This window comes from Lytechinus variegatus, chromosome 7, assembly GCF_018143015.1.
Source record: "Lytechinus variegatus isolate NC3 chromosome 7, Lvar_3.0, whole genome shotgun sequence".
Taxonomy (NCBI): Eukaryota; Metazoa; Echinodermata; class Echinoidea; order Temnopleuroida; family Toxopneustidae; genus Lytechinus; species Lytechinus variegatus.
The window spans coordinates 2,085,716-2,107,832 of NC_054746.1; the positions used below are offsets into that span (position 1 = coordinate 2,085,716).

Consider the following 22,117-nt stretch of genomic DNA (forward strand, 5'->3'; position numbering starts at 1 on the left):
ATTTGAACTTGAAAACCTTTTTTTTTTTGCTTGTCAATTTTTTTCTGATGCGAAATGTCCCTTACTTCCGGTCGAAGACCTTTTTTTTTGCTTGTCAATTTTTTCATCTGGTGCAGAATGGCCTTTACTTTTGCTTGAAGACCTTTTTTTTTTGCTTGTCAAATTTTTGGGTGGACGAATTTGTCCCCCCCCCCCTCTTGAAAATCCTAGGTACGCCACTGTTTTCATATTGATGTGTATCAAAATGAAATGTATCCCGTTTTATATCCTTGATAATGGGTGTGTCATCAACGAATTTATTCTTGTAACTAAAATGTCTCATCACCATTTAAGTGCCAATAAGTGACCACCTTTTAAAGTTTATATTACAATTTTGGTGGGGTGAAATCAACTGATATCACGTTAAATGCAACCATTATCTTGTGGAATGAATATGTTTTAATGTATTTATCGAACACTTTGAAAACATGGTCACTACTCGGCACTTTTCAATGGTGATTTAGCATTTCAGTTTTAAGGTGTAATACCGGTAAATACTAAACTGTTAACAGACTAATTGCGATTCTTTTTATGATCCAATATTTGCAATGTTATTGTTATTGACGAATATATTCCTATCTGCTGATAATTGTGATACAGCTATGAGTCACCGCTTCGACGTGCTTTCCAAGTGATTTCTCTCTACAAAGACTCTTTATCTTCATTATTCTATTTTGCACAGTCTCCTATTCACCTTTGAATATACAGCTCTTTCATATTTTACCTCCCAAGCAAACAAAAGAAAAGAAAATAACATGGTTGAGTGTACTGTTGATCCATAAAGAGTATTGTTAGACCTTGAATCACAAACCGACCGCAAATAAAGCGAAATTGCTTTGCATAATTTCAGATGACTTGTGCAATAATGATTTCAGTTGAGAGTGTAGCATAATATACACCTTATATCCAGAAATGTTGAATTGCTACATTCATTCAAAAATCAAGTATTATTCTCAATATAACGTTCGGAGGTAGCAATCTAATGTATATAGTTTGGTAACTTTATCTGTGACTATTCCATTGGTTTGGCTTAAGCAGTTTTGAATACACAGTAGATAATGTAACAGCATTACTTTTCAGTCCCATTGGTATTTGGAGTGCTTTATTTTCTTCACGGCCTTTACTATAAACACCCCCTTTTCGACATCTACGATGTAAGGGGGGGGGGGGGCACAACATTTGCTCCGGGATATAGAGTTAGGGTTGCAATATGGTTTTTTAAGATTTAGGATAGGGTAGGCCTATAGCGTTAAATCCAGGGTTGAAGTTGATTATTCCGTTAGTGAGTGGAATTTGCAGTGGGGCAATTATTGCAATTGCCATGGTAACCGTTAAAGGACCCCATGAAAAACAGGTAAAAAAAAATTGAGAGTGGGCAAAGCACATTTCAATTTCACGATTAAAAAAAGCAAAAGCGAAAAAATTCTGAATTGTCGGCGAAATTTGTAAAATAAACCCACCCACCTCCAAAATGGTGATCCCCTTGGGATTCTTTCCTCCCCTCCTAAATCCGGGAATGCTTCGGCACGCTTGATTTGTTTACAATAAGAGGGTCGTTATATTTCGAACACGCTATAATAATTGAATTATTCAGGCTGTACTATTACATTCTGTATTCAGCTAACTGCAAAAACTGGTTGGTCGTTCTGGCTATGCAAAGCTAAATATGCGTTAGTTTTTTCCCTCGCAATCACGTTGGAATTCAAATTTTCATTTGAATTTCCGTCAGATGAATTCCCTTAGGATATGTTTTCCATTTTCCCGAAATATGCAAATCCTAGTATTCCAGAAAAGAAAGGTTGCCAGCGGTCAAATGGAAAACAAATCATACTCATATATTTTTACAAAGAGAACCCTTGGAAATGTGCGTTCGCGTTCGAATGAATTTTTACAATTGAAGGGTAAGATATATTGTTCAAAATCGTTAGACCTAGCGATGAAATGATCGCAACCGTCTAACACATCTTTGTTGTTCCGTTCTCGGTCGAGGAGAATTTCTATTTGCTTAAAAAGCCCCGTTAAAAAGGCATTTTTCATTGTAGCATAATTCATTCGGATATCAACAAAATGGCGTTTCGCCGATGTGTGCATGCATGTGCAGTAATATTTGCGTTAAGCCAAATGGTTGTCCTCTCCATATTGTTCATTAAACACGAGAACGTTCGTATTATCAAGCATCGTCGTGTGAAATTAGTTAGCTCACACAGGTCCAGACTTTTAAATGCACCGGTTATCAGGAACATAGAAGAGCAGGAGGCTGTTAATTCATATACGAACATGCGTTCATCGTCTGATGTATTTGGGAGAGACAAAAACAAGCAGTATCTTGACAAGGGATTAATGGAAGATCTGCACATGACAGAAGAAGGTGTACGTAAAAGTAGAAAATATGGTGGCAGTAGTTTGTTTGATCACCGTAGATCTTCACTGATGGAGTTCAGTGACGATACCGTTGAGGAAGAGGACAACACTATTAACCTTCCTCGGTTACTTTTTAGGAACGTACCACCGGTAACCTCTCCAAAGCTCACTATCCTTCTGGCCCAGTGGCGGTTTGGTTCAAGCATAGTTGGCGAACTCTTCAATCAGAATTTGGATGCATTCTATTTATTTGAACCACTGTGGACTCTCAATAGGTTAAAGTCTGTGTGGAGACAACCTGGAAGATATACAAGGCCATCGACAAGGGACGTGTCCCGTCAGATCCTTCGCGAATTAGCCCATTGTAAATTCAATAGCGACTTTGTCTGGACGTATAGCGAATGGCACCCTTTCCAAAACAGAGCCATATGTAACCTTAGCCCAGAGTGTCTGTTATCCGGTGAACAGTGGTTTGAAAACTTCTGCAGGACTTCCAGAGAAAATATAGCAACAAAAATTATTCGTGTTGATCTCGAGGATTTAAGACCTCTCGTTGAAATGGACAACATTGATCTGAGGATAATCCATCTGGTGCGGGATCCTAGAGGAGCAGCTGCGTCTAGGATTGATTATATCACTGACAGGTATCAACCACATCAGCAATATTTCAGAGACATTGGTAGACTGAAACCGCTTGGTCTCCTGGACACAGTCCCCGATGAGCTCATGTACATTCAGGAGATGAGAGAAAACAATCCTACTGCTCGTGGAATGTGCAAATGGATTGAAAGAAACGCAAAGACCTCGAAAAATCATTTGCCAAAATGGTTGCAAGGACACTACAAACTTATCAGGTATGAAGACTTTGCCGTGAAACCTGTAAATATCTCGAAAGAGATCTACGAGTTTATAGGATTGCCATTTCCAAACTACCTTAAACATTGGATTGAGGCGAACACCAAAGCTATTTACAGGGATGATGATATCTTTTCAAATCGAAGAAATTCTCTTGAAGCAGCCACTCGTTGGATTGTTGATCTTTCTGAATTAGAAATAAGACAGATTGAAAAGGAGTGCAGAGATGCCTTAAAAATGCTTGACTATAAGCTATACGATGAACTTAAATACACATTATAACATGTAGCTTGCCAGGTGTGTAGTTGGATAATGGATGTTCTTACAAGGATGATGTTGAGAATCGTGTACTGCCCTCCTGTACAATGTGTACTTGGTAAATACTGAGAAAACAAAAATCTATTTATTATTCATGGTTTGAACGATACATACCAATTGTGGTAATGGTTTCGAAAGATGTGTATTACGGAATCCAATAAAATGACCTGGGCACCTGGCAGGTGTCTCTTTGTGCCAATGGATTCTGGAAAAAACTTGTCTAATTACCGACAAAATTAGCAAAATTAAATGGGATCCAAGCAAAGTGTCTGTTATTTTTCCAAGCAATATTAATACACTGCTCCCACGCGTGTTTATCTGTTTTTACAATCTACAGTGCAATCGTTTTATATTCCATGGTTTGACAAAGTTCAACTTATGTATAACTCTACCAAATGTAGATATACAATGTTAAAGTGGAAACTGATCTTGGTTTCACAGACTTTCTCTCGAAATTAGTGTTTACTCCAACTACTTTCATTTATCTGTATTTCTTGTTGAGTATGTATTTCTTGACCAAAAGTTATTTTGAATGAGATTCATGTTTCTCTTCAACCCCCTTTTTCCTTTTTATTCTAAATGATGTCCTAATTACCGACGTTAAACATTGTCAAACAGAAATTAATCAGTATTGTGTGTATGCCTGAGGCTGTGTGTGCCGTTATGTTGTGTGTGTAGTGGAAAGTGTCGAGCTTCAATTGGATATATAATTTTCATACATGACAACAAGAGATAACCAGTAAATATAATGCCATTGAGCTATTATATTAAAAAGTATTAGATTACCTTGCGTGTGAAAGAAAACATTGCTACGATTAGATTTCTGTGTATTATGCAAACGAAAAGAGGTAAAAACTTTATCACCACGATAATGTATTTTTACATAGAAAATCTGAAAATTTATATGAAAGTACCATTTTGTATACATTATTGTTCTAATGTCTAATGTATGACTACTTTAAATTCTATGTGGCACGTTGAACCATATCGTATGGGAAAAACAATTTGTACTTTTTTATGTACCTTTTTAATGCAAATAGTGAAAAATTGGATGATACAGGCCCACTCTCATCGGGGTTTTTGTGACAAAGCTTAGGAAAAGCTTATGTTTTATATTATCGAATTTCATATTTTTATTTATTTCTGGACTATGCATATCACTTTATAACCTTTGATCAAATGCGTTTATCTTTTCCAGAAAAAAAACCTTTGCTCGAACTTTAAAGTTCACTTTTCTTCATATTAGAATTCATGCCCTATAGACGGGTCAATATGTGGTTTGACCCGTAACAAATAGCAACAAATGATTTTTCAACTGTTTTGGGCAGTATTTGACCTCAGTAATAACATACTAAAAATCTATCAAAATCCGCATAAGGAAAAGTAGTTATTTTCAAGATGGCCGCCATTCACTGTAAATGGATATAATTCATTATCCACCCTAGATACTCCGTTTCATATTCCATGGTCCAATGGGTAAACAAATTTATTGATACAAGTTAGAGTGAATATTAGTACTCCAGGGTACCAGGAAAATCCAAGATGGTGCCCAAAATGGCTGCCGTAGGCTGAAAATCCACAATCTAAGTGGCTTTACTTTTGATTTTATTCAATGGTTTTAAAGGTGAAGTCGTACATTGATCCAAGATGTTGTCAAAAAATCCAAGATGGTTTAAAAAAATTGAGTTTAAAATGACTGTTAACACTTAAAATGGACATAACTCATATCATATCCACCTGGGAGATATGATTTTGTTGTCTAGACCATGGTTTCAATGGTCAAATAATACATTATGACAAGTTACAAAGACAGTCAGTGGTCCGGTATGTTCACAAATCCAAGATGTCTTCAAAAAATGGAGTAAAAAGGCTGTTGCTAATTGAAAAAAATGTCAGGGAATATGATTTTTGTGCCTTTACCATGGTTAAATGGGTCAAATAATACATTGGGATAAATTACAAGGACGATGGGTGGTCAAGTATGTCCAAAAGTTCACGGTGGCTTAAGAAATAGTATGAATAGCCGCTGATATTTACAAATGAACATAGTTCATGTAATATCCGTCAAGGGCATATGATTTTTATGTCTCTACTATGGTTGTAAAAGTCAGAAAATTATTAACAAGGACAGTCAGTGGTCCAGTATGTTGAAAATCCAAGATGGCTTCCAAAAATCGGAGTCTAAAATGATTGCTGTTTAAAAATGGACATAGTTCATAATAAAATCCACCAAGGAATTGTGATTTCGATGTCCATACTATTTCATGGTAAAAATAATACATTTGGACTGGTTACATTGATTTGCAGTTGTCCAATTTGCCTAAAAATCAAAGAGGGGTCTAAAAAGGTGATCTTAAACGACTCGTATCACTCAATAATGATCAGCGTTCTGCAATAGTTATTTTTTGACCATTTAAACCAGTGGTTTAGACAAGATTGTCTTGGTGCCATTCGTTCCTGGATGACTGTGAACTATCGACTCCTTAACGATAACAAAATGGAAGTCCTGCATATCTCATCCCATCGTAGACATACCCCTGAGCTACCTCCAATTCAAATTACAAATGTTTATATACATCACTCTAAAACGGTTACTAACTTTGGTGTTTTGTTTGATAAAAAAGTTTCAATGCGTCCCTATGCATGTCAACAGCATCTGTCGTAAAGCATCCGTCGCCCTAAGAAAAATGTGTAAAATTAAAAAATATCTCTCAAAGTCATCTACTGAAGTCCTCATTCATGCATTTATTAGTTCACTTCTTGACCGCAATAGCCTGCTCCATGGAATTCCAGAAAAGGATATTTCTAAGCTGCAGAGAATTCAAAACTCTGCAGCCCGTCTAGTTTCCCTCACTAAAAAACATGACCATGTAACACTCTTAAACAATTGCACTGGCTCCCCATTAAAATTCGTATACAATTCAAAATTCTACTCCTAACATTCAAATCTCTACATGGACATGCTCCAAAATATCTCTCCGAATTACTCCAGGCATATACTGCCAGTAGGTCCCTTCGTTCTGCAAATCAAAATTTCTTAACAGTCAATAAAACAAAAACTAAACTTTTTGGTGATAGATCCTTTTCAAGCTCTGCCCCACGTCTTTGGAACACTTGGACCAGCTTCCCTCCGTTGTATCCCAAATATCACTTCGTTTCGATCTAATTTAAAGACGTACCTCAAGAAGAAAGCATATTCAACATAGCCCCTTTTACAGTGTACTTGATTCTTTAAAGATTTTTTTAGTTATATGATTTCTAATTTCACTTTAATTTGTATATTTTGTATGTTCTACATTGTAAAGAGCTTTGATATGATTTAATTTAAAGCGCTATATAAGACCTATTATTATTATATCAAAGTCACATCTCCAGGCCAAAATGAATGAGCTATGTCCGCATTAAGTATTAGCAGCCATTTCAGAATCAATTTTTGGAATTCAACTTTGTCGGGTTTTTTTAAGTAGCAACAACAAATTTAGACTCCATGTTTGGAAGCCATCTTGGATTTTGAACATACTAGACCACTGACTGTCCTTGTGACTTGTCCCAATGTCTTGTTTGACCATTGAAAACATGGTCTACACACCCAAATCATTATGTCCCAGGAGGATATGAAATGAACTATGTCCATTTTAATTATCAACAGCCATTTTAAACTCCACTTTTTTTTACAAACCAGACCACTGGCTGTCCTTGTAACCTGTTCCAGTCTACTACTTCACCCTTAAAACCATTGAATAAAAACCAGCGTAAAGCCACTGAGATGATTGGCGGATTTTCAGCCTACGGCAGCCATTTTGGGCGTCATCTTGAACTTGTCAGGTACACTGGAGGGCTTATAATTCACTCTAGCCTTTGTCAACAGTTTCTGCTTCCTAGACCATGGAATATGAATCGAAATAGGATTCTAGGGTGGATAATGAGGCAGTTGTATCCATTCTTCAGTGAAAAGCTGTTAAAAATAATTTGTTGCAATTTTTTCCGGGTGAGGGTATTTTTGGTCGTTTCTTGGCCCGTCTACTACCAAATTTCTGTCTATTTTTTCACAGATGTTCAGTATTTACCATTTTTTCGAGAAAGAGTGGGGCTTTATATTTTTACAATCGGGCATATTGGTGCTTTCTCCCTTACAAATATCAACTGTGATCCTGATATTATTGCAACACCATTCTTCCTATTCAAGAGGAAAGTAAGTATCTTCACAAATTACAGATAGAAAAACCATGCCAGTGTTCATAACCCGGTTGGGAGTCATTACTATTCATACTGTTTTACGTCACGATTTTTCAGAATTTAAGAGAAATTCGATCTTAAAACTGCACACGTTGTGTATTATATGATAATAATTGAACTCCAAAATCGATGAATTCAACACCTTTGCCATCTGTTATTTTCAAGAAGTCATTGGGATGGACATTTAACGTTAAATGGTTATTGTTCGTTAATATTAATTAATATAAATATTGAATGTAAGATTAAAAAATTGTGGCGCTAGTCGAATCGTAAGACATAGCGATGAAACAATCGCAACTGTGTAATGCATCGTTGTTGCTTAGTTCTCGAGTAGAGTACCATTTTGCTCAAAAGGCATTTTCCATGTAGCATAATTCATTCGGATACCAACAAAATGGTGTTTCGCCGGTGTGTTCAGGTATATTCAATGTTGTTTCTTCTAATCTTTGCACTAAGCCAAATGATTGTTCTCTGCATATTGTTCAATAAACACGATAATTTGAGCATTATTAAGCACCGTCATCAGAAATCAGTCGGCACATACACACCCAGGCTTTTTAATTCATCATTTATCAGGAACATGGGCTCAGAAAAACAAGAGACAGTGGAGGAACATACAACATTTACAAGCAATCGGTCATCGTATGCTGTATTTGAAAGAGATAAAACTCAGGAATATCCTGATAACCCATTTAGTGAGGACCTGTTTAAATCAGCACACAACTTTAGTAATGAGATGGAGTGTAGTTGCAACGGTGTCCACAATATGCATTCTCTTGACGAGACCGTTGTGCAAAAGAATACCACTTTTTATTTTCCTTGGTTTGTGTTTGGAAACTTCCCACCAATAACATCTCCCAAACTCACTATCATTCTGGCCCAGTGGCGGTTTGGTTCAAGTATAGTCGGTGAACTCTTCAATCAGAATTTGGATGCATTCTATTTATTTGAACCAATGTGGACTCTCAATAGATTAAAGGCCATATGGAGACAGCCTGAAAGACATGCATCGCCAACCACGAGGGAAATCTCTCGTCAGATCCTACGCGAATTGGCTCATTGTAAGTTCAACAATGACTTTGTCTGGACGTACAGCCAATGGCATCCTTTCCAGAATAGAGCCATATGTAATCTTAGTCCACGGTGTCTGTTATCCGGTGAACAGTGGTTTGAAAACTTCTGCAAGACTTCCAGAGAACACATAGCAACAAAACTTATTCGTCTTGATCTCGAGGATTTAAGACCTCTCATTGAAATGGACAACATTGACCTGAGGATCATCCATCTCGTGCGGGATCCTCGAGGAGCAGCTGCCTCTAGGGTTCATTACATTACCAAGAGGTACCAACCACATCAGCAATATTTCAGAGACACTGGGAGACTGAAACCGCTTGGTCTCCTGGACACAGTCCCTGATGAGCTCATGTACATTCAGGAGATGAGAGAAAACAACCCCACTGTTCGTCAAATGTGCAAGTGGATTGAAAGAAATGCAAAGACCTCGAGATATCATTTGCCAAAATGGTTGCAAGGACACTACAAACTCGTCAAATATGAAGACTTTGCACTGGAACCTGTCAAGATCTCAAAAGAGATCTATGAGTTTATCGGTTTACCGTTTCCGAAATATCTTGAATATTGGATCAAGATGAACACCAATGCCATTAATAGGGATGATGATGTCTTTTCGAATCGAAAAAATTCCATCGAAACAGCTTCGCGTTGGATTGTTGATCTGTCTGAGTTAGAAATAAGGCAAATTGAAAAAGAGTGCAAAGATGTCCTTGAACTTCTTGACTATAAGTTATATGATGAACTTAAATCCGCGGCATAATGTAGCTTGCCAGCTATTCATTTGATTCACCAAGGTTCTCAGGGGCGGCGATCCTAATGAAGCACTGAAGAAGTGCCCTTTTTGACGCAAGAGAATTGCCCCCTCACGAACGTGTACTGTGCCCCTTTCACCTGAGATGGACCGGTTTATGTGTGCCCCCTCTCCATTTTTTTTTCCACCAAAAAAAAGAGAAAAGGAAAGTGAGAAGGATGAAATATATTATTTACTGAATGTTAATTGTCAAAATCTATCACATCATAAAAATGTAAAAAATTTTGCTCACAACTTATAAATTTACGTGATACGACATATCTAGCTCCCTCAAGATTGTTGGCTCATTACGCCACTGTAGGTAAGCATTTTTTCTTTGTTTCAAGTGTCCTTTTAGAAGGAAAAGGTGCTCTTTTTCCCCTGTGCCCCCTCCCGCTTTCAACTTCGCTCCACCGTCCCTGGAGGTTCTTGCTCGTGTGAAGTTTGGGTGATCGTTTGCTCCCCCTCACAACTTGCCTAAATGATAAGATCAGATAAAAGATTGAATAGTGTTATCCTAGTAAATAAATTCAATCTTTCAGTATTTGTTTTCGACCACAGTTGTTTTGAATAAGAGGCATTTTTCTCTTAAATTCACCTTTTCTTAATGTACACGATCTCTACATTCGAAGCTCTTCAACCTCACCGATACCAAACACGAATCAATGAATCTATAGTGTGTTTACATATGAAGTTTCTTTTTACGATTGGATAATCAGGTTATACATGCACTTTGATATTGTTTAATATCGTATATTCAAAAATTAAAAAGAAATTGATCCTAACACTGCGCTATATGCTACTACATGAAGTTAATACCTTAACCTTACAATGGGTAAATACAAATTCTTTGAAATTGAAACCTCTACCATCAATTCTTACAAAGTACTGTTTGTGCACCTGTACAAACTCCAATTTCCATTCTAAAGGCAGGTGGTGATTTAACCCCGATCAAAATCGCAATTACTATACTTTGTAAGATACCACCAGCGTTTCCTCTTTCTTCCAAACCTATAATCCTAAGTATTGTACTCATAACAGTAATGATATACGATTTATTTCTTGTAAACAGTACGTGCAATAATTGATTACGCAAAGCTTACATCATCTCGTTATTCTTTACCACTTTCCATGACAAAACTAAATTTACTTGCTACCGATGTATATAAAAAAATAACTGAATATTTGTCTTGATTGCTCTTTCGTGTCATATGGGGACTTATGTTTTATGTATGTTAAAACATTTGTTTGGTGACATATTAGCTGAAGACGTGTCGGTCTTCAGCTGTTTTTATTTATACTCTGTATTTCTTTATTTGTAAGTAAATTTTCACTCTACCAAACATAATCGTAGAAGAGTATGTATATACTTTGTTTTTTAGACGTCTTATAGAAATGACCATCAAAATGTACTCACCAAAAATTGATGATGGTGTAGCCTTATAACAAAACGTTGTCTTTTGCGACAGATTCCACTTTCAGCTTATGTGTCTGTTCATTGGATGCATTATATGTTTGGGACCAATTTGTAAGTTACAAATGCCGTTTAGGTTTTCAATTAGTTGTTTTATTTTCTAATCGTCTATGATACTGATGATAGCCCTGTGAAGTCGTTTAAACATGTCATGTATTGAGAATAACGTACCTTGCCTTCTATATATATCCAGTTTGTATTAATTAAATTAATATGATGCATTCATGCTAAGCTATAAAGTCGAGAAAATTACCGGGTTTGATGTCCATGTGTTATTTTTAAGTTATGTGACGTTCGACAGCGTTGTCTTTTTTTGGCAAGTACCTTGTAGGATCGATTTTTATATCCAGGCAGTTTTTCCCAATTCCGAATCTCTTTATTCTTCCATGTATAAAAACAGTTTAAACATGGAAATTAAAACAACAGGTGCTTACAGAAAACATAAGAACAGTTATAATACTTTATTGATTCAGAAAACAGTATTTTTTGTTTTTAACATCGAAAGGGGAACAGTGCCCTAAGAGTGGAGACAACACGACAAAAAGAGAGTTATGCCTGTTTAAGTATTAATGATATTGGAGATTAGTAAAGTGTAGAATACTTCAAAAAGTCCATGTCTCTCGGGAGATCGTGATATCTTCTTCATTCATTTTCCTTCGGTTCAGTTGAAAAAGTGCAAACATAATGTCTTGTCGCCGAAACCAACCCCAGACAGACCGATCTTTTATGTTATTTCTAATGACAGGCCATCGGTCGGTTTGGAATCGTTTTCGTTAGGTGTGCCTGTAGCATAATATCGAAGATTCTATGGCCTGTTTCGTGAAGAGTTATTGCAACTATTGCAACTTTGTCAATATGACAACTGGCATGGTAACCTTTATTGTGACTGAATGCAAAGCTATGTTTAATGTTACCATGATAGTTGTCATAGTTGCAAAGTAAAGGCGAAGTCACATTCCGCCTACGATGGCCGTACGGTGAGTCGAAAACAGCTGTTTTTTTTTTATATATTTTGTACCAGCTTCATGTGTGTAGTTTGTATAGAAATCTTTAAAAAGGCTGTTTTCGACTCTCTGTGTGGACATGGTAGGTGAAATGGGACTGCAGCATTTTATGATGATGATTTAGTGCCAATGATCTTTAAAAAAAAAAAACTTTCAAAGGCGGGGCCCATAGTGAATATATTATTTTATTCTGTTTACTGATGTTAAAGCTTCCATTGTATAGGGTCAAAGATCCAATGAAAAGTGCCATTTGGTTAAGGATGTAAGATAAAGTGATGATCACTCATGGCAATCGACGTCGCCAAATCCGCTAACATGAACGACCTTATCATGAAGATAAGAAAAGTGGCAAAGAGAGGAATACAGGGACATAAATAGAGCATGGAGAAAGAGACAGTGTAAGATAAAAGAGGCCCCACCAAAGCTTTTAAGAGATAGCTGTGGGGAACTTTCATTTAAGCTACGCAAACCAGTATTCTCTTATCCCATTAAATTCACAACATTTAAACCATAAGACCCACATACATACGTAAATTGAGTTTCGCACCAGCATGACCAGGGGGCCGTTTCATGAAGCTATTCGTAAGTTAAGATCGACTTGAAGAACGACTGGTGATCCTTTCTTAAGCGCTAAACAATCGCCTATGGTGTATACCATTTATCAAAAGAAAGGATCACCAGTCGTTTTTAAGTCGTTTTTTTTCTTACGAACACCTTTATGAAACACCCACCAGGACGCAGAACGCCTTCTAGAACATAGAAAATGTATTGTCTAATTCACGTCATGATAGTGAGCTACCATGAAGTCTTTGTCAGAAGTAGGTGAATTAAAACAGCAGTTCCGGCTTGGACTCTCGACAATATTTCCAATATTTTATCTGTTCCGAAACTTAAACAAACTGCTGTTTACCAATTTTCGACAAAGACCTCCCAGCTGCTGTAATTTATTTCAATGTGTTCTTGAATTGAATTCGCTCTGCATGTTAGTGCGAAAACTATCTAGTGATGCTCAAGGGGAAACCCCAAAGTGATACATTAATGCTGGTGTCCCCACCGTCCAGTTAGTCCAGTGACTATATCTTACAACATAACAGTGTACAACTTTTTAGGGAATTGTGAAATACGAGATAGGGAGGAGAGAGAGGAAGAGAAAATGTGTCTGCGTGTGTGAGTGTGGGTATCAAAGAAACACAAGTATGGCATGGGATGGTTTGGTGAAATCACGAGGCATTGACGGAAGAGTAAGAGAAATGTGTATGTAGGTGAGTGAATTAGTAAAACACGAGAAATGGAGGAGAAAGTAAGAGAAACGTGTGTACGTGTATGGGTGGGAGAGATATTGAGGGGAGAGTAAGAAAAATTTGTATGGGATAGAGTTAGTGATACGCGATGTGTGAGGGTGTGTGTGTTTACGTTAGTGAAGCACGATATATGGAGGGAAGAGTGAGAAAAAAATGTGTGTGGATGGGAGAGTTAGTGAAACTCGATGTGTGTGGGTGTGTGTGTTAGTGAAACACGATTTATGGAGGGAAGAGTGAGAAAAAAATGTGTGTGGATGGGAGAGTTAGTGAAACTCGATGTGTGTGGGTGTGTGTGTTAGTGAAACACGATTTATGGAGGGAAGAGTGAGAAAAAAATGTGTGTGGATGGGAGAGTTAGTGAAACTCGATGATTGTGTATGTTTAAGTTTGTGAAACACGATTTATGGAGGGAAGAGTGAAAAAAAAATGGTGTGGGTGGGAGAGTAAGTGAAACTCGATGTGTGTTGGTGTATGTGCTTAAGTTAGTGAAACACGATGTATAGAGGGAAGAGTGAGAAAAAAATGTATGTGGGTGGGAGAGTTAGTGATACGCTATGTGTGTGGGGACGAGTGATTAATCAAACACAATATAGAAGGGAAAGTAAGAAAAATATATGTGTGGGTGGGTGTGGAAGGCCTGGGGTGTGTGTGTTTAAGTTAGTGAAACACGATATATGGAGTGGAGAAAAGAAAAAAATGTGTGTGTGTCTGAGACTCTTCGTTATTGAAAAGAAAAGACAGGAACAGAATAATGTGTGAGTTATTGAAAACAGGAAACATAGGGAAAGTAAAAAAAGGTGGGTTTGGGTATGGGCGTGTATGACAGTCAAAGTATAAAAAATTAATCAACCAACACCAGGTAGAGTTCCGTAACTCACCATCACCTAGCAACCATGGTAAAAAAAATATGTAGGTCTAAATGAAAGATGGCGCCCTGTTATCAAACCTGAACTTCCATTTCCCAAACAAAAATACATCAGGTTCGAGATGATCCTGACACAAGCAGAAAGTTACGTCGTCTCTTCTGTGGTTATCATGATCAATGCCGCTTCTGCCGGGCTTTCAGAAACCATCAGGCGATTCATTAAACGCAGATTGGCTATCAGACGATCGAATTTGTCTTGTAGACTTCAAAGGATTCGGATTGTGCGCCAGCTCGACAGGTGAGGATACTCCCGATGGTGGAAAGTGTTTTCAAATGGTTATCAAACTAGTCTTGATGACGCCAAATAGTCAAATTTGCGGAACTTATATAAGCACTTAAAAAGTGTTCACAGCAATCATAAATTTTACTCACATTAATTAACAATGTATTTACAATACAGATTGCAATATTTTGTTAAACACAGACAAACAGACGCAAAACCAATCAGATTAGTAAGTATCCAAAACGGGGGAACCTTTTTTCTCTGTTGACTTCACATAATGTATTAGAGATTCGTTAAAAAAAAGATAACAAATAAAAGCATTATTATACTGTATAATGTAACATTATTATCATTATTCAGCTCTGCTTTCATTTGACATCCTGCGAGAATATCAAATATGAATTGGATTTACCACCAAAACATCTTTAGTAAACGATATCACCTACCCTGAATTTCAAGTGCTCTAGTTTCCATGCATAAATCGCGTAATTTAAATGTTTAAAGCTCAAAGATCTCTAAAAAAATCATACATGCATGTCTTATATGGGAACACATTATCATCTATTGGAAAAAGTTGAGATGAACATTTGGGTAGAACAGGGTATTAAAATAACGAAACATAGTAAACCTTGAACTTAATGACTGAGCGCTACGAGGAATAAAAGAAAAATAAAGACTTAAAAAAATAATAAGAAAACAAAACCCTACATAAATCATTTAACATTATTATTTTAAATTCTTCATTGAGATTATCACCTTCACATTCAAAGTTACATAATGAACATGAATACATTATTGGTTAAATTCCACATGGATTCATCGAGTATTTCACTCACATCGATCCATAATTCAGACAAACCTTAAGAATTGATGCCATATTTTGATGAATTCTTTTTTTAAAAGACTGCTCAATCGCGCATTGTAGCACCATTAGGAGTCGGGGTCACGGAGGCCAGCTTTTAAAGGGATGGTCCGCGCTGAAAACATTTATATTTAAATACATAGAGTAAAATTCACCGAGCAAAATGCTGAAAATATCAACAAAATTGGACCATAAAAATAAAAGTGATTGGATTTTAAAGTTTATCATTGTTTTGTGAAAACAGTTACATGCACATTATCATGAATATTCATCAGATGGGCTGATGATGTCATATCCCACTTTCCTTTTTCTTATGTTATTACATGAAATCATAATTGATTCATTTTTCATACATGTGTAAATGGTGTGTCTCCATTATGGTGAAATAAGTTGCGGAAATAAATAACTAATGCACTTATTCGTTTTAGTCCTAGTTTCATATAGTAAAATATAAAAGAACAATACATCATTAGCACACCTAATGAATATTCATGAGACAATGCAAATCTTTAAAATTCAATATCTTTGTTATTTGTTATCCGATTTTGATCACATTTTCAGCATTTTGCTCCGTGAATTTCCATCTATGAATTGAGATATAAATATCTTCAGCCTGGACCATTCCATCAAAAAGCGTAAAATTGCATTCAGTTGGTCTGTGTCTCCCCCCCCCCCCTCTCTCTCTCTCCCCTCCCCCCCCCCCCCCCCCCTCTTTCTCTATCACTTTACACTTCACTCCAGTAATATTCTGCTGCTTTCTATTTCGGTACTCTCTTTCTCTCTAGTATACGTAGATGGACCCCAGTTTACGTTTGAGGCTATTGGCAGGGTAAATGTCCCAACTATTCTTGATTTGGGGTAATAAGACTGGATTCGACAATTCCAAGCTCTTGTTTCAACATGATTTTCATATCTTTGTGATAATTTCACCAAACCCTTTGGAAATGCTGTTTCTTTCCTGTATTTTGGACCAAACCAACCCTATTTTTAAGTTAAGGAAAGGTCGGCTGTCGGATGTTTATTAGTACAGACGCCTAAAGCTCGACAATGATCGAGTGATCGAATTACATCAAATATCTTCACGATGAAACCTCCCAGTACCCGAATCCTCTCCACCGCAACCGATCACGTAATTAAATAGTCCAAACAATCGTCAAAATAATGATCGTCACACACAAAATGTCACTAAATCCCTTTGTAAGTGGTGGGATTTTGAGGAGGGATTTGGTAAAGCTTATTTGGATATGATTTTCCACGGTGACGAGTGTTCCCATCCAGTGCCAAATTCAGGGTGGTAATAAAGGGTGCCTTATCACCCATTTCCCTCCTAAAATGGCGTCCTTAACATCCGCGCTATGTTTTAGTGTGTCCATGTTCCCGCCAAATTAGTTAGGAGATAGTACGTATGAACATGGGCCCTTCCACGGCAATATCCCTCGATCCACCATTCGTTCCGGTAAAATTAATAAACTGCATGGATTACTCCATTTGACAAGCGCACTGAACTTGAGCTCCTACAAATTATCAATTCAAACAAACAAACATCAGAAGTAGGTTACATTTGGGGGTTACATTCTCTGTCTTTCCGAACGCTCATGTAAGGTCAGAGGAAGTCGAAAAGTGCTCTTACTCTTGTAACGTTCTTCTTAGCCAAGTTCTGGGCCCCTTAACACAAAACCTACTGACTGATTTTGGGTCTGATTTTTACGATTATCTATATATAAAACGCAATGCAATCAATCGTACAAAACAGCAACCTGATCACTTGCAAAGTTTTATGTTACGAGGCCCTGAGTTCCCTTGTTGATGGGATTCGGGTTGATTTAACGATCATCTCTAGCTTGCTCTGTCTTGCATTGGAAGACAAAATTAAGGTACTTCTCTGCATGATTTGTTTTTGCTGCTCCTTCCAATAAGCAACATGAATCTCTTGGAGCATGCATGCACTTTCTTTCTTCCCTTGTTGTTCTTGGCGCCCTTTTACAAGACAAACATGTAAAGTACGTCACTTGATTCAGATTAATCTCGGACAACACTCTTCTCATGCGTCTTCAGGTTTAGACACTGTACGGATTAAAACAAAATGTAATAATTTATTTAAAAAAATTCTTTCAATGAACTTCAATAAAATCATGACAAGATATGTCAATTACTGGCTAAAAAATATGGCAGTATTTGATATGAAAACATAATCGAACCAGACTTAAAAGATGTTGTGTAAAACAATCCCATAATGCGTCAGCTTATACTCTGTCATTGTAATGACTTTAAAAAGGATAAATCTGTATAAAGTCAGTATCATTGATATAATGTTCTACTCGCGTACATACTTTATATCATTTTCATTATCATCCATTATACATAGAGTACGTGCCTTTTTGTAGAAGACTACGTATTAATCAGCGAAGCAAAATTTACAAATTGCCCAACGCCTCCACATAATCAGCAAGCGTAGCATCTCTTACGCATGACAGGAGCATCAATTTCAATGTGCGATGCAGTCGACTTTCTCACCTCATATACACATGGTACAATGGATATTGTTTTGTTTGCTTACTTACTAAGAAAGTTTTTTTTAAGAAGGCAAGCAGTTCAGTCAAAGGGCCTGTACGAATTGGATTCGAACCCTGGTCCATATATAGCGAGCCCACTGTTCTAAAATTGTATAATCATAAGAATGGTCAGCAGAAGAACCATGATCACGTGACTGGATGAAATGTTATGATCTCATGGCAAGACGACCATGATGACAGGAGGGCTATGTTGTATGGAAGCAGGAGACCGTCAAAAACACGGATATACGTCGTGTAGTAATTCGAATTACTACACTACGTAATTATTTACGTCATGTAGTAATTCGAATTACTACACGACGTAAATAATTACGTAGTGTAGTAATTCGAATTACTACACGAGGCAATTCCGAATTACTGCCCAACGATTTAATGTCATGACGTTAAATGAATTAGTGTCGCTACATCAAATAATTAAGGTCGTGTAGTAATTCGAATTACTACACGACGTAAATAATTACGTAGTGTAGTAATTCCAATTACTACACTACCTAAATAATTACGTCGTGTAGTAAATAATTACTACACGACGTAATTCCGAATTACTGCTCAACGATTTAACGTCATGACGTTAAATGAATTAGTGTAGTGACGTTAAATCAACCAATGAGACCGTTCGTTATATGAGCGCAATGCGAAGAGCTGAGACTACAGAGTATTGTACAGGAACGTACCGGCAGGAAGTTAGATGGATGTTTCAGGTTCGATATTCAAACGCCTGCTGTGAAGCTGGATATTCGAGTCCGTCATTGCCACGGACCCGATCCGCATAGTACTGCCCCCCCCCCAAAAAAAAAATGTTCTACAACCGAGAACAATAGTTAATACTCTCTCTTCGGATAAAAGGAAAGAAAGGAAAGAAAGATGAAAGATACGTTATTTTATGCATACCATGTCAAAATCAATCTCAAAGTTAAAGGTGTTTTTTTCTCGCTGGCTCGAGACTTATTACGAAGCAAATTTTTGCTGCATGCGCCATTGTGTGCCCCCTCTTTTTGTTCTTATCACGCATTGAGCTTCGCCCTAATGCTCGGGGCACAATCATAAAACATCCTGTTCATACAATGATATGACCCCTCCGTTCTCCCTTCTCTTTCTCTCCGTTCCCCCTCCTTTTCTTTCCAATCTCCCCCTTTCGCTTCTCTCTCTTCTATTATGTATTCTCTCTTTCTTGTTTTTTTCTACTCTATCCACTGGCGGCACCAAGAGATTAGTCAGGAACGTGGTTCCCCATGCTTGAAATATTCCGTTTTGTTAATTTTAGCCCCCCGTTAATGTGCATGCGCCGGGTAACCGAGTCAAGTTCTACAAGTTAGGGTAGGTGGTTACCCCGGATAGGCCGTCGGGATATTCCTGGGGGCCCCTTGGAAAAAAAATAAACAATATGCGATAAATAGCCCTTTATTCCTTTAATTTTGTTAATTTGAGCCCCCTAAATGTGCATGCACCGGGTCAAACTAGTGTTTAAATGGTTGCCCGAGTCGAGTTCTACAAGTTAGGATACGTGTTACCCCGGCTAGGCCGTCGGGATATCCCTGGGGGCCCCTCGAAAAAAAAATGAAAAAAAAAAATTCTTGCCCTTTTATTCACTGACGTTTGTCCCCTCGTACTTGGGCAAGCCAGTGTTGTTATGGTTGCCCGAGACGTGCTGCACCTGTAAAACCCCTTAGCTTTCTAAACCCCTGAATATTTGAATATCGAATATTGGTCCAGCTTCACAGGCGTTTGAATATCGAACCTGAATATCGAACATCCAACTAACTTCCTGCCGGTACGTTCCTGTACAATACTCTGTAGTCTCAGCTCTTCGCATTGCGCTCATATAACGAACGGTCTCATTGGTTGATTTAACGTCACTACACTAATTCATTTAATGTCATGACGTTAAATCGTTGAGCAGTAATTCGGAATTACGTCGTGTAGTAATTATTTACTACACGACGTAATTCTTTAGGTAGTGTAGTAATTTGAATTACTACACTACGTAATTATTTACGTAGTGTAGTAATTCGAATTACTACACGACCTTAATTATTTGATGTAGCGACACTAATTCATTTAACGTCATGACATTAAATCGTTGGGCAGTAATTCAGAATTGCGTCGTGTAGTAACTATTTACTACACGACGTAATTCTTTAGGTAGTGTAGTAATTTGAATTACTACACTACGTAATTATTTACATAGTGTAGTAATTCGAATTACTACACGACCTTAGTTATTTGATGTAGCGACACTAATTCATTTAACGTCATGACATTTAATCGTTGGGCAGTAATTCAGAATTGCGTCGTGTAGTAATTCGAATTACTACACTACGTAATTATTTACGTCGTGTAGTAATTCGAATTGCTACACTACGTAATTATTTACGTCGTGTAGTAAATTGAATTACGACACGACGTATATCCGTGTTTTTGACGGTCTCCTGCTTCCATAATGTTGCTGAGATGACCTTGCCATTGAGTGGAGAAAGAAAATAGATAGCACTCCAGTAGTCGCATCATCGAAACCAATTCATGTCGATCGAATGGTTTTGGTAATGGTAGCCGCAGCAATAAGTAATAGACTGAGGCCCGGGTCATTGTCATGACTCCGGACACAAACCCTTTCAAGACAATGGGACAAAAAATGAAAATTCATTTTGAAGTTGTAGCTTAAGAGTATATTGACTGTAAAAAAATGATGATAGCTTTCTGCTTAAATATGGACAATGCAATTTAGGGCCTATTAGGCATAAAATAACAGTGATAAATGATAATTCGTTTCTCCCTTTTTTTAAAATGATTTAAACCAATGTTGAACAAAACAAATTGATATTTTTTCAATAAAATTAGATTGTATACGATGTCAATAGTTTTTCCCCTTGATTTTAGACATTTCTGCGATAAATCTATATTTAAAAAAATGGGAATTCGAACAAATATGTTACAAAGGTATTTTCTCACCATGAAGTTTTATCGTGATCAACTTGATGGTCGCACGTAAATTGAAGACATATTGCACATGAAATTACATATGTCCTAAACATTTTTTTCAAACAATCGTAAAATACACAAGCGAGGCATTTTCTCGTCGCTACACTGTGCCTATACGTCAAACAATTATTGTTCATTTTTGGCGCCGGTTTTTTTTTTTAAGTAAAAGGGCATTTCTATTCATCATCCTGGATGAATCTCTCAAGACATACGCGTCGTTTCATTATGGATTAAAAATTCATCTATCACCAACGGGCATTGCTATATAGAAGGGAAGCAACAGCTCTGGTGAATTATTGATGGAGATGGTAACCGGATATACCGATGGAAGTCACGAGTAGACCTACTAATGAAGTTTTTAATGAGTCATGGATAAGCAGTCTATGAAGATATCAATAAATTGTCTTATAAAGTCCGGATATAATGGCACGAGAACCGTCTTGCCGATTCATCTAAACGATGTATTATATCGTTTAACTGGTTTGTTTATACCAGACATTCATTCTACTTTCTTATCGCATTGAGTACCCCCCCCCCCCAAAAAAATACGAACAAACAAACAAAACAAAAACAAAACTACGAACAAAACAGATAGAACGAAGTAATAAAATCAAACAAAAACACCAAAAGCAATGAATGGAGCATCATAACGGTAGATCATTGTTTATGCCGATGTATTTTGATAATGTCCTTAACCTTTTACTGCTCTCAACGTCCTTCGTGTTGATTAAAAAAGCCAGTTTGTTGCAAGTATTGTATGAACAGTAATTCGCTGGAGAAAAGCAATATTCACTCTATTAATAATGCTTACAAAAACAATCACCATCGAAAGCCTTGAGATATTATATTGAAAGAGACTCTTTTTGCAAGGGAATCAGTAAGATAATTGGACGCTTGGAGACACAAAACGATGAGTAATCAAAGCTGATCACTTTTTGTAGTTGGGTGAATGGTCATTATCAAATCATCACTCTAGAGCTGACGTTTAAATTCATATTTCTAGGTCGGGTGCACACTAATATCATAACTGTAGGCTTATACACACGCGTTTGTATTAGCGGATCCGTGCCATGGTGCCAGTGGCTAAAACACTGGGTTTGAAA

The 22,117-nt window shown here is 37.1% G+C and overlaps 2 protein-coding genes across 2 annotated transcripts; both read left to right on the forward strand.

Annotated features, from left to right (window-relative positions):
* Positions 1-1,478: 1,478 nt before the first annotated feature.
* Positions 1,479-6,329, forward strand: LOC121418197 (carbohydrate sulfotransferase 3-like). The gene has a single exon (XM_041611924.1). The coding sequence runs from the start codon at positions 2,107-2,109 to the stop codon at positions 3,535-3,537; it is 1,431 nt and encodes a 476-aa protein (XP_041467858.1). The 5' UTR covers positions 1,479-2,106; the 3' UTR covers positions 3,538-6,329.
* A 1,034-nt stretch (positions 6,330-7,363) lies between these two features.
* On the forward strand, positions 7,364-9,859 carry LOC121418195 (carbohydrate sulfotransferase 1-like). Its single transcript, XM_041611923.1, has one exon. The coding sequence runs from the start codon at positions 8,204-8,206 to the stop codon at positions 9,641-9,643; it is 1,440 nt and encodes a 479-aa protein (XP_041467857.1). The 5' UTR covers positions 7,364-8,203; the 3' UTR covers positions 9,644-9,859.
* Positions 9,860-22,117: the final 12,258 nt, after the last annotated feature.

What these genes read in the sequence shown, in the direction of transcription:
- LOC121418195 (XM_041611923.1), top strand. Translation starts at nt 8,204, where the DNA reads ATGGTGTTTCGCCGGTGTGTTCAGGTATATTCAATGTTGTTTCTTCTA.
- LOC121418197 (XM_041611924.1), top strand. Translation starts at nt 2,107, where the DNA reads ATGGCGTTTCGCCGATGTGTGCATGCATGTGCAGTAATATTTGCGTTA.